At 38.9% G+C, this 13328-nt stretch overlaps 1 protein-coding gene across 4 annotated transcripts in view; it reads right to left on the bottom strand.

The window, feature by feature from the left end:
- Positions 1-13328, bottom strand: part of Vom1r42 (vomeronasal 1 receptor 42) — a 40627-nt gene that overhangs the window by 17145 nt on the left and 10154 nt on the right. The window contains exons 5-6 of one of the 4 annotated variants that reach the window (XM_087580024.1): positions 12840-12921; positions 9743-11263 (exon numbers count right to left, since the gene is read on the bottom strand). In XM_087580024.1, the coding sequence (XP_087436150.1) occupies positions 10341-11261 (921 nt within the window). In that variant the 5' untranslated portion in view covers positions 11262-11263; positions 12840-12921 and the 3' untranslated portion in view covers positions 9743-10340. 4 annotated transcript variants of the gene reach the window in all.

Raw genomic sequence — 13328 nt, 5'->3', positions numbered from 1 at the left:
CCAGCATGGGCAGATACCTGGGGGTGTACAAGCTCAGAGGAGAAGTGGGGGTAAGGAATATGAGAGGGGGTAAATGGAAGAGATACATTGTGTAGGATATAAAGTGGATAAGTAAAACATAAGTGAAAGAAAACAAAACAAAAACAAAAGTAGTAACAAAGGAAGAGAGAGACACTAACAAAATTTTCATTAGAGATCAGAAAACATTATGTTGATTTGCTCCTTTGCTTTGATTTAGTCCTCTGCACCTCATAGAGGAATGATTTACCTCACTATGGACTATGGATTCATTGAAATTCAGGTTTAATTAGGCCCCATGTCCTTCCACTCCATGCCTTTCTACCTGCTCAGGCACCATGGGTATGAATACAAAGTCATGGTACAACCCCAGATGTGCTCAGGCGTGTAGTGGAAACTAAAGAAGACAGAGTGAAGATATTGCCTAACATGACTAGAAACCAGGAAGCCACATTTCATTGCTACCTTTACTTACAGAAGCCTAGTTTAATTGTGTGGTTGTATGTGCTGGAAAGACAAGGGAATTTATCTTTGCAGATAGAAATGCAAAGTTTACATTTTTTTACATGCCCTACAAATGGCTACCCTAGTTGCTAGAAACAAGGTAGTTTCCATTGCAAAAATAGGGATTTTCACCATGAGGCTTCCTGAATATTTCCTTTAAAAAGATTTTGGCCTTTAGGGAACAGAAAAAAACAAAACAAAACAAAACAAACAAAAACAAAACAACAAATAAACAAAACCAAAAAAGCTGGAAAATTATAACCCATGTCACAAGAAGGGACCTTGGAGATAAAGTTAATCATTACATCTAAACTTCATCCAAAAGGCATCCAGGATTGCTGGTTATGCTTAAACCCCTGGCTCCATACTACATAAAGAAAGAAGCTAACAAGACTGTCAGCCCACTGACTGACAAAACTCACTGTGACAGCCCAAATTAGCATTACAGGAATGGCAAGGGGCTTAAACTTGTGTAATATTCAAAACCCATAACCTCCCAACCTTAATAACTTACCCTTATTTTGATGCAGGCTATTACTGTGCCCTTGAGACTGCGTTTTGGGTGTATATCAGTGGTTTTACTAAATATGCCTCTTCTGATCCTTTAAAACTGGACAGAAAGGTTGATCAGGATCTGCAAAGATTAAAACATTCCATTTCTGAATTAAAACAACAGTTAGATTCCCTTGTAGAAATGGTTCTACAAGATTGGAAAGGTGTGGTCATCTTATGAGATGAAGTAAAATAAGTCTGACTTTAGGTACAAAACTGTTGTTTTATGTTAATTGGTCAGTAATTAGAAAAGATGTTTCCACTGTCAGGAAAAAAAAAAAAACTAAAACAGAGAATATGACATAAATTAGATCATTGATACTATTCTTTGTTCTTTGGGGCCCCTAACTTACTATTCTGCTCTCAGCACTGACTGAGCCGTTAATTCTCATTCTGATTGAATTAACTGTTGGCCTCATGCACCTTAAACTATATTACAAATTCCTTTCTCTTTTTCTTTTTTTTCTTTTCTTTTTTTTTTTTTTTTCGGAGCTGGGGACCGAACCCAGGACCTTGCGCTTCCTAGGCAAGCACTCTACCACTGAGCTAAATCCCCAACCCCAACTATATTACAAATTAATTCAGTAAACTAATGATCCTTACGAACAACTGCATTTTTTTTAGAGCAGGATGAATACAATGCAAAATACCTAGACCTTAGTAGGCTACAAGATCTCAGCACAACTAACTCCATGGTGCAAGGACCAATCAAACTTTAAAATCAGCCTGCCAAAACTAAATCAAAGTTCTAATCTATCAAAATCCATAGTTCTGGAAAAGTCATTAAATGTGCTGATCTAAATAAGCTAATTTTGACCTTTATAATTCTGCTACTGGTTGGTTACCTGTTCTTGTTAACTGACATATATCAACCCAAGACATGATTTTGTGCTTTAAAGCTCACCCTGAGAAATACTGAGGGCTGTGATTGGATTACCAACACTCAATGTAGTCTCTGAGTTTCGAATAACAACTTTCTATTGGCTTAAAGCCATTTCCAAGCAGTCTTCTCTAGTTAATACCCCACCACACTTCCACCACTGAGATTCCCTCAAATACGTGAATGTAGCATCTCTCAGATCCACAAATAATAACACACAAATATACATAACCTTACTCAAGGGCACAAAGAAGGAAAGTGTGTCTGTTCTCCAAACTTACCTCTTTCTATGGAGAATTTCAGGGGTGATTACAGGAAGCACTGGGATGTGGTGTGTGTCTGGGCCTCTGCTCTGCTTCATCTAAAGTTCTGTCTGAGTTGGCTTCTTTTTATAGTGCAGGGCTTCAGTGAGTCAGTTAGAAATTAAACCTGTGCCTGGGTGGGGCATCTCACAACTTTCTACCTTCTACTCTTAGAAGGTGGGGCTCTAATCCTAACATAGCTTGGTAGGCTAAGAATATCAAGATCTGCCTGGCCTTTGTGAAAAGATGGTGTTTAACTAGAGGAGTGAAAGAAAGCAAGCAATCAAAATAGAGGAAAGATACCTCTCCTGCTGTTTGCATCACAGATGAAAACCCAATTTAGCCCAAGCTCTGTTTTTCTAGTACAATCCTAATAATTCCCTGTAAGGAGAACATATCCTAAGCAAGCATTGTAAGTCACTGTGGTGAAAGCTGCTAGTACCACACTGAAAGGGAATACCAAGGCTAGAATTTGTCTCTCATGACTTCTGATCCTCTGTTCTAACATATGGCTCATTCCAAAGTTTTTACAATTTCCTGATCTCCAGAGTTTTGGATCCTAAGTGCTGAAAGACCACCAGGGTGGGGAAGACCCCCACTCAAATCTCAAGACAACGCAACCCCCCAAGAACTCACGAGAAACCGGTCTTGATGTAATAAACAAGAGGTGTATTTGAGGAACCAGAGCTCTGGGGATGACACGTATCTCACACAGGAGACAGAGGAGTCGACCCCGAGCCCAATTAGGGGAAGGTATTTATAGGGAAAATTACATAGGCAGTTGGCAACAGTCACACAAAGCAATTTCATTGGTTCGTAACTTGGGCTCAGTTCAACTCTAGGCTACCCTGCTTCTGGGGAAAGCTGACCCTAGTTCTTGTTTTTTTCTCAGGACTGTCAAGTCAGGCCTTATCCAGGCCAGATGGTTTGTGGTGGCTATAGCCAGGCTATGTCCCCAAAACATGTTATGTTATTCTTTGTTGTGAGGTGCACTTGTCCTCACAGCAGGGTCAGTGGGGGCTGGTTGAAAATCTTTATTCTTTGAGTGCTTCAGTGAACATTGTCAAACCCTTCACAGTGGAATTTGACAGAGGGCAGGAGTGACCCAGCATGTGTTTTAGCCTCTAGAGAAGACAGAGGCTAAAGGAACTTAGTTCTATCAGCAGAGATAATGCTATCCTTCATTTTAGAAAAACATGATGTTTGATGGACATGATGTGAAAACTAGTCTAGGGAGGAATTACAATGTGTGGGCAAAAAGTCCCTTCCTTTATGGCCTGTTTTCTCTCCTTTTCTATGTTTTGGTTTCTGCTTGTGTGCTCAAATATGTGTCTTTTATCCTATTCTGCACACAAGCTAGCTAAGTACTTGAGAATGACCTTTTACCCCAATTTTATTGCTTTTAGTTCTTTCCCCCCCCCCCCCCCCCGAGCTGGGGATCGAACCCAGGGGCCTTTAATCTCTGCACACACCTTTAATCCCAGCTATCAGGAAAGAGAGGTATCCAGATGTCTGTGAGTTTGAGTCCACCCTGGACCACAAATGAAGGTTGAGGACAACTGTGGCTAGGTAGACATATGATCTCTCAAAATAAAAGAAAACAAACAAAAACAGAAGAGAACAAAACAGAACAAAACAAAACAAAACAAACAAAACAAAACAAAACAGAACAAAACAAAACAAAACAAAACAAAACAAAACAAAACAAAACAAAACAAAACAGAAGAAAACAAGTGTTTGAAGCAGGGAGACTGCCCTGGAACCCCAGCACTGGGAGGAGAAACCACAGGATGTAAGTGCATGATCAGTTCAGATCATCCACTACCTCTCAGTGACTTTGTGAGCAGAGTCGTTGAGAATGACCTTAATCTTTTGGCTTTTACTTTCTCCGTGCAGAGTTTCTAGATCTTACTTCTTCAAGCAACCTGTTTGTTTGGTTTCTTGTTTTGCTTTGTTTTGTTTCGTTTTGTTTGATTGGTTGGTTGGTTGGTTGGTTTGGTTTTAAAGGTGTCAGTGGCTTTTAATCCCTGTACAAGCCTTTAATCCCAGCACTCCGGGAACGGAAGCAGGTGAATTTGAGGACAACCTGGACCACAAATGGGAGTTCTAGGACAGCCAGGGCTACACAGACATAAGGTTTCTCCAAGCACAAGAAAACAAACTAAAACAAAATAAAATGAATATTTGAAATAGTAAAGCTGTCCTTGAACCCCAGCAATAGGGAGGTAGAAACCATGGGGTAGGTGTATAATATCATCCTCAACTTCTTAGTGAGTTTGTGAGAGAAGTAGGCTACAAGGTAATGTATGGCAAAATCAAGCAGAAACAAAAAGTGTAGAAACAGAATTTTTAAAATATTAAAATAAGAGAGAGCAACAATAACAACTGAGAGGCCAAACATACTCTGTTGTGAGACCAGTCTCCATCTTAAAACAAAACAAAACAAAACAAAACAAAAACAAAACAAAAACTAAGACTTTGACCTATAGCAGAACAACAAGCTGTACCCACCTACCAGAAAGAACCTCAAGACTTGTACTTGGCCAGAGTTACTCCCTAGGCAGTTGCTAAGAACAGTTAGTCAAAGAATATACTGATTGATACAAAGGTACTTTCAGATCATTTGTAATTGTATATGGTTTATGCTTCAGAGCACCCACTTTTCTGCTTACAGTAGACATTCTATTTGATACTTGTAAGGCTGGGCACCTCATTCCTCACCCCTTCCCTTACATGCCATTTCCAATAAAACCATATCCTGATAAGATTTGTGCCTACCTCACCAAACCATCCTGTGGGCTAACAGGGAGTAAGCCCAAACTCTTTGTTATGAAGAGACTCTGATGTGGTTAAATGGATAATGGCTCCTTGGTGGTCTTTCTGGATTCATGAATGCTTCCTGGCACAACAAAACAACAACAGCAGCAACAACAACAACAACAATAGCAGCAGCAACAGCAACAGCAACAACATTTTTATAACATAATTTAAGTTCCTCCCAGAGCACCATTTTCACTTCACTTTTATCAGAAATCATGTTTTCCCGAAGCAAAATACATGCCCTCTCTGCTGACAGAGATGAGCTCACTTCAGCTTCAGACATATCCTGTTTGCCTCTTATTCTCTGGAAGAGTCTGATCTTATTCACTACAGTATTTGGGATCCAAATATCTCTGAAAATCAGGAAATTTTAATGGCTTTGTAATGAGTCATATATGAGAACACATGATCAGAATTTATGGGAGATAAATGCCAGTACCCAGACCACCCCCTACAACAATCCTTCCACAGTGATCCTCACTTAGCCCCAGGCCATGTGTGCCTCTGAGCATGGCCCTTCCCATCTCTCTCATATTGCTTTATGATGGAAAATCATGGAAGGTTCCACTACTGAAATAAAAGAAGGAAGAGAGGGATACTGGCTGGTTTTGTGTGCCAACTTGATACCAGCTGGAGTTATAATAGAGAAAGGGGCCTCCATTAAAGAAATGCCTCCATGAGATCCAGCTGTCAGGCATTTTCTCAAGTAGTGGTCAAAGGTGGGAGGGCCCATTGTAGGTGGTGCAACCCCTGGGCTGGTAGTCCTGGGTTCTATAAGAAGCAAACTGAGCAACCCAGGGGAAGCAAGTCAGTAAGTAACATCCTTTCATGGCCTCTACATCAGCTCCTGCTTCCTGACCTGTTTGAGTTCCAGTCCTGACTTACTTTGGTGATGAACAGCAATGTGGATGTGTAAGCTGAATAAACACTTTCTTCCCCAACTTGTTTCTTGGTCATGACATTTGTTCAGCAATAGAAACCCTGATTAAGACATTCTCTCTCTCTCTCTCTCTCTCTCTCTCTCTCTCTCTCTCTCTCTCTCTCTCTCTCTCTCTGTCTCTCTCTCTCTGTCTCTGTCTCTGTCTCTCTCTCTCTCTCTGTCTCTCTGTCTCTCTGTCTCTCTGTCTCTCTTCTTTTTTTTCCTACATTGCAGCACCAGGACTATAGTTTACCCCTTTAACCACTATTCTATATTGCCACCTCCCCTTTCCCAGGATCACCTCATTTTTTTCTTCTTTCTTTTGTTTTCAATTTATTGTTTTTATTTGTTTACATTGCAGATGTTGCCCCTCCCACAGTTGTATGTCCACCCCCCCCTTGCTTCTGAGAGGGTGCTTTCCCCCTCCCCACTTCTGTGAGGACTCTGGTCTTTACAGGAATAGGACATCCACTCCCACTGAGGCCAGTCCAGAGAGTCCTCTGTTATATATGTGCCAGGGCCTCAAACCAGCTTTTGTATGCTTCCTGTTGATGGCTCAGTCTCTAAGAGCTGCCAGATATCTAGGTTAGTTGAGATTGCTAGTCTTCTCATCCGGTTGCCATTTCTTTCAGCTCCTTTAATCCTTTCCCTAATTCCTACATAGGGGTCCATGATTTCAGGTCAATGATTGGTTGTAAGTAACTACATCTGTCTCAACCAGCTGCTGTTAGGGCCTCTCAGAGAGGACATGGTAGGCTTTTATTGGTAAGCACATCATAGCATCAGGAATAGTGTCAAACCTTGGTTCGCCCAACCAACATGAAATAGATCCCAAGTTGGGCTGGTCACTGGACAGCCTTTCCTTCAATCTCATCTCTATTTTTGTCCCTGGAGTTCATTTAGATAGGGACAATTCTGAGTCAGATATTTTGACTGTGGGTTAATCACCAGGTTACTCCAAGTGAGGACCTCTTTATCTACTGGAGATGGTCTCTTCAAGTTCCCTCTTCCCACTGTTGGGGTAGATATCTTGGCTCATGTCTGGACAAACCAGGCAAACAGGGTTCCACTTGGAAAGATTTAATGAAAGGATGAGACAAGGGGTGGGTGGAAGAGAGAGAGAGAGAGAGAGAGAGAGAGAGAGAGAGAGAGAGAGAGAGAGAGAGAGAGAGAGAGAGAGAGAGAAAGAAGAAGAAGAAGAAGAAGAAGAAGAAGAAGAAGAAGAAGAAGAAGAAGAAGAAGAAGAAGAAGAAGAAGAAGAAGAAGTAGAAGAAGAAGTAGAAGAAGAAGTAGAAGAAGAAGTAGAAGGGAAGTAGAAGGGAAGTAGAGGAGTAGAGGCCAGCCATGAGCATGTGGAGAAAAGAGGGGAGGGGAATGGGGTGAAAAGGGACAAAAGAGGAAGAGGGGAAGAGCAAGAGAGAACAAGAACAAGAGAGTGAGGAGGGGGCAACATAGTGTGAGGCATACCTGGCTGTTGCCAGGTACCTGTGGGGCAGAGCATACCTAACTGTTACCAGGTAACTGTGGGGGTGGAGCTTATACAGAAAGCTAAGAACCCCCATTGAGTCCTGAGAGCCTCTTATATCCCAGGTCTCTGGGACTTTCTAGACTGTACCCCACCCCTGCTTTCCCAGAAGCTTCATATTTTCATTCGTTCCCCTGACCCTCTATGCTTCTTTCCTGTTCTCCCCATACCTAATCCTGTTCCTGTTTGCCTCGCCCCCTCCTCATCCCCCTCTGCTCTCCCACACATTCTCTCCTTTCCTCTGCATACCATGATTATTTTCTTGCCCCTTCTAAGTGGGACTGAAGCATTCTCACTTGGGCCTTTCTGTTTGAAAATCTTGTGTTGAAATTACAGACTGGAATATAAAGCCTATGTAAGATGCTGAGCGGGCTGAAATCTGTGGAATAATCCAAGCCTCTAGTAAATTAGCTGGAGTGTTGACTGGAATAACTATTGGATCATTTTTAAAATACAGTATTTTCATTAATTCTTTGAGAATGCCATATATGTATACAATGCACTCTTATCGTGTTCACTCTTTGTCATCCTAAATCACTGCCAAACACTCCCAATTTCATATACTCTGTTTTTATAACCCATTTTTACTGTTCATATACTTACTCATAGGTGTGTACGGTTTACACTGAGGCTTGACTGACCTACTAGTCACCATGCTCTTATGGAAAATTGCCTTTCCCTGCCCCAAAGCCATGAACTGTCAATAGATCTTCAGTTAGGGCTGGATTCTCATGAGGACTACCTTCATGCAAAGATGTAAGCTGGCCTAGTTGTATGTCTTATGCAGACAACCACAACTATTATGCGTTTATGAGTGCAGTGGTCCTGTCGTACTCAGTAAGTACTGTTGTTCTCTAATCCTCTCTCACATCTGTCTATTTGAATTTTTAAATCCTATTTTCCAAGATATTACCTGAAAGTTGCTACAAAGGGAAAGGATATAGATATCCCATTTTAACTGGACATTTCTAAGTCACTCATTCTTTGCACTTTGTTCAGTGTGATAACCACCTTCACAGTACTCAGAAACTTCTCTGATGAGTTCTGAGTGGTGGACCTTCTTTGGGCTACAGATATATGAATTTAGAGGCAAATTTGACACTTTATTCACTTAACAAACTAGTGGTATTCTTTATATCCATGTGTTCTGTAATCCTCTGTCATAGATTTCTGACATAATTTGTAGCCCCAGGCTTTCTATAGTACAAGTGGTTCTCAATCTGTGGGTAACCACCATTGGAAAGTACATATTTCCTCTGGCTTTAGGAACACATAATCATAATTTACTTTTGTTGTTACAATTTTAATATTGCTACTCAGCAGTGTCTCAGTTACCAAGACAATTGGATATATGTGTTATCCAATGGTCACAACCCACAGTTTGAGAATTGTTACTGTAGAGTAAGCATGAAATCATAACAGAAAGTAGCTGGTTACCTACCCCACTCCCAATAATAGCTGTGCTACTAATGTAGCAATAGGAATAACTTACTAGGAAGGTCACTGTTGAACATCAGTGTTCATAGGTAGGTAATGGTACTAACAACCTTTTTCCTTGGACATCCTGAATGTGTCTGAAGTGCTATAGAATATACACAGCAGGGATACATCTTGGTCAATATGAACTTAATTTCTCATGTTCCAGCTCCATCGTGTGGTATATCCAGCCAAAATGTCTTGCCATGAAATTCTGGTTGGTAACCAAGAACAATGGCAATAGTCTGAATTGTTTTGGGAGGGGGATTGGTTCTCCAGATACTCAGACCAAAAACTCAAAGGTAGACATTTCACATATGGCTTTTTAATTGGCAACAAATGGCTCCTAAGATGAGCATAATGCTCTTTATAGGATAAGCCCAAGTAAACACTCACACAGATATGCAAGCAGAGACTTTCCATATTGATTTTCAGTCATTCTTAATGTTAGTTAGCATCTCTGCCCATCCTTATCTATTTTCCTAGTTTATCTAATCTCAAAAAGTTTTCTGAAACAATCAAAATATACCACGAACATAATTTTTTGAGGTTTTGCATATATAGTTATATATACATATAGTTATATATATGAATATATACACAAATATATATATATATGAATACATATAAATCCTTGTTAACTCTGTGTTGGGATTTTTAATATAAATTTTGGTGTACATGAATTTATCTCTTCATGATTATTTATGCATTTTAAAGATGAATAACTTGTGTCATTTGACCTTAAATATAGACTTTTATTAAAAGATTGATTTTTATTGATAATAATAGTATGCACATGTGTCAAATTGACAGTATTGACTTGTGATCCTTACACTTCATTGCTGATATGACTGTGAATATATTTCAGAGATTGTCACTTGAGGACAGAAATCCCACTTTGACTCTGGGTCATACCATCTCATTGGCAGACGTAGAGTCTTATTTAAAAGGGCCAAAGAAAAAGAATGGAGCAAAGAAATATATGTCTGTCTTGCTTTCTTGTGAATTTAATGTTATCATGTAACTTATGCCCCTCTCTCCACAAATCCATCTTCTCACTTTTACTACCTTACCATGATGGACAGAACCTTCAGAATGTGTGGTTAAGAACACCTTTCCTCTGAGTTGCCTTTGACAGGTATTTTGTCTGAAGGTACAGGAAGCATAAGTAAGACATATACAAAATGGTTCCAGCATAAAAACTGTTGACCACTATACATGATGAAGCAGTTATAGAAAGCTTGATGTTTTCAAATAAGTTTTACCACTGTACAACAGATAAAAGAACATGACAATCTACGATAGTAAAGAGATGACCAGGGCTCTTATCATACTTGGAGGAACCTATTTCTTACCAAAGCAGGGTAAAAACAGAATAAAACTAGACTTCATATTTATGATAAGAACAAAGGGACAAAGTATGGGAAAGGATATTTCAATAAATGTAAATACATTTACTCCCCAGAGCACTGGGTATTTGGAGCAAGTCCGTAAGACAGTCAGAACAGAAGAGAATGAGTAAGAGATGACAAACATGCACAACAATATGAGGATAGTTTGGGTGGCTCTGTCTTCAGGTGAGACTTTTAGAAAGTGCTGAGTACTATGTATATGCTTGACTTGTCTCTTATGTTTGTAGAGGATATTTATCATGGAGACACTTGCACAGGCCATGAGACTCAGACACAGGACATCAGAGAAGGACAGTAAGAACATATATAGTACAGTTGTCATACTGCTAGAAGGAAACAATGAGCAGTATTCATAACTCACCCAGTTAGTAGCATTTTTCTTGTAACTGGGGCCTAACATTCTTGCTGGAATAATGATGTTTAGAACCAGGTGCACAAGCCAACTGACCGAGCAGGAGGGACCAATGTACTTGGTTGCTCTGTATTTAAGCTTCATCCACCTGGAGTTGCTGATGCTGATTATTATTGCTTGGAAACAATTCAGTAGGCACATGGCATAAAGGGACACTCCCCTTGTTATTCGAGAAATATACATTATCAATTTACATCCGATGTCATCTAGAAAATCCTTAAATCCCAAATCTGACATTGTCCGTGGAATGCCTTTTGAGATGATAGACAAGCAGTTGGCAAAAGTCAAGTGCTCTATAATCAGATCTTTGGGCATTAAATGCTTCCCAGTGTGAATTAAAATGATGTAATGAAATAGTACTGAGGAATTGCCAAGCATTCCCACTGTAATCTGAGAGAGGAGGAAAATTCCCATTGCAAAGTTTTCAGAAGACATTTTCATTCCTATTTTAAAAAGAAAATAGATTTATTATGTTCAAAAGACTCTGCAAATTTATTATGTGTGTGAATTACTTCCCAAAGCTAACTTTAAGAAACATTTATCACTTTTTTGTATTTATATGATTCTCTCACTGAAAACAATGCTTATAAGTTTTGTCTTTATAAAGTAGATATTCTCTATTATTTCAGTGGAATAAAAGAATGGATATGTTTACCCAAGTTTAATGTTTTCTCTGGATGTGGTTGTGTCCATCTTTAATTTTAGGACTCAAGAGACATAGACAGACAGTTCTATGAATTTGCAGCTAATATAGTCTAAGGGAGTAGTTTCAAGACTGTAAGGCTATATACAGACAAAACCAATATAAAAACAAAGAAGTATAAAATCCAAATAATAAGATTAATATGTTTTTTCTTTTCTATCTTTTTTTTCTAAGCTCAATGTTTCAGGGTCTATTTTGAAAGAAAAAAATTAAATGTAAAATTCACATGAAATAGATTTCCAAATTTATCAAGAAAAACAAAATATTTAAAAATCATATTTACAGCGAGTGGAGAAAAAGAATATTGTATTTTAAGATTTATCTTATTTTTAAAATTTTATCTTATTTTTAATTAAGCCAACTGACCAAGCAGGAGGGACCAATGTACTTGGTTGCTCTGTATTTAAGCTTCATCCACCTGGAGTTGCTGGGGCTGATTATTATTGCTTGGAAACAATTTTGTAGGTACATTGAATAAAGGAGCATTCCCTTTGTTATTCAGGAAATACGCTTTTTCACTTTGCATTCAACGATTTTAATTAAGTGTATATTTGGGAGGTTGTATGTCAGTTTGAGTGACATTGGAAAGCAGAGGCTTAGTATCTCTTCCAGCTTGATTTATAGATGGTTGTGAACCAGCAGGAGGAACTAGGACTGACCACTGATATTTGGGTCTTCCCACTCTAAAGGATTGTTGAACAGTTTAATCCACAAGGACAGTGGGAGCAGGGAAGATGAACAGGGGTTTTAGAAGCCCTGTGAGTATATATGGTAAAGGAGCACACTAGGACCAGGATGCAGATCAACTTTACCTAGGGTGATTGAAGGCTTATGAAGTTTGGGGAGACTGGGTAGGATCATCCAGCATTTGGCAAAGGCTGGGGACTAAGAGTACCTGAAATGCCCCATTAACAAGGGAAGTATTTCAGGAATCTCAGGTACTGTTAGCAGTTTTCCCACACCAGTACATAATAACAGCAGTATGCACTCTTAATAACTAACTCATCTGTCTACTAAGAAGAATATTTAAAACTACAATTAGGTTTGGAAAGACCGAAAATATAAAATAAGTTGAACTGGATTCATGACTTGGATAAATTTCCTACAAAGAATCAGAAATGTTCAAAATGTGTATAAAAAGTTCAAAATCATCAATAATTAACAGGATGCAAAGAGAGATAATCATAAACAGATGTTATTCAAGACAAGTTAACAGACACAAAAGCAGGTAGTATAAACTCTATAGGAAAGTAAAAAGTTGTAGAAGCTTTACAAATTAGCATTGTTTTTATTCAATAAAATTGAAAAGTAATTACCAAGTTTCAATTGTGCTGTTCCTGTATCTCCTATATGTTAGGTCACTCTTGTTAATCATAATAACAAATGCTATACAAGGATCTGGGGACATGAGAGGATACAAAGTCATACAGGGAATGATCCTTGATAAGTAAGAAAAATAAAAGAGGGGTCAGAAGTTCCACGCTGAAGCCCTGCTAAGTCTCAGCAGTTCTCAGGAAGATCTCAGGAAGTCACAATCACTTCTTTCATGAATATTTGTTGTGATTCAGTGATCAGACCTTCTGATCCTGAATGACTTTGTGTATACCTGCAGAAGGCAATTATGTCTTATATGCACAAAAATTTATGTTAAATTACTTTAAAGATGAATTAATAAAATGATAAAACTCTCAGAGGAAAATGGTAGAAATACAAGATGTAGGTACAGGCAACAATACTAATAGCACAGGAAATGCAGCATGAATTAACAAGTAGAACTGCAGGATATTAAAAGCTATCTGCAGGTT

The sequence above is a fragment of the Rattus norvegicus genome, chromosome 1, assembly GCF_021556685.1.
Source record: "Rattus norvegicus strain SHRSP/BbbUtx chromosome 1, alternate assembly SHRSP_T2T, whole genome shotgun sequence".
Classification (NCBI taxonomy): domain Eukaryota; kingdom Metazoa; phylum Chordata; class Mammalia; order Rodentia; family Muridae; genus Rattus; species Rattus norvegicus.
This window is presented reverse-complemented; position numbering and strand designations above follow the sequence as displayed.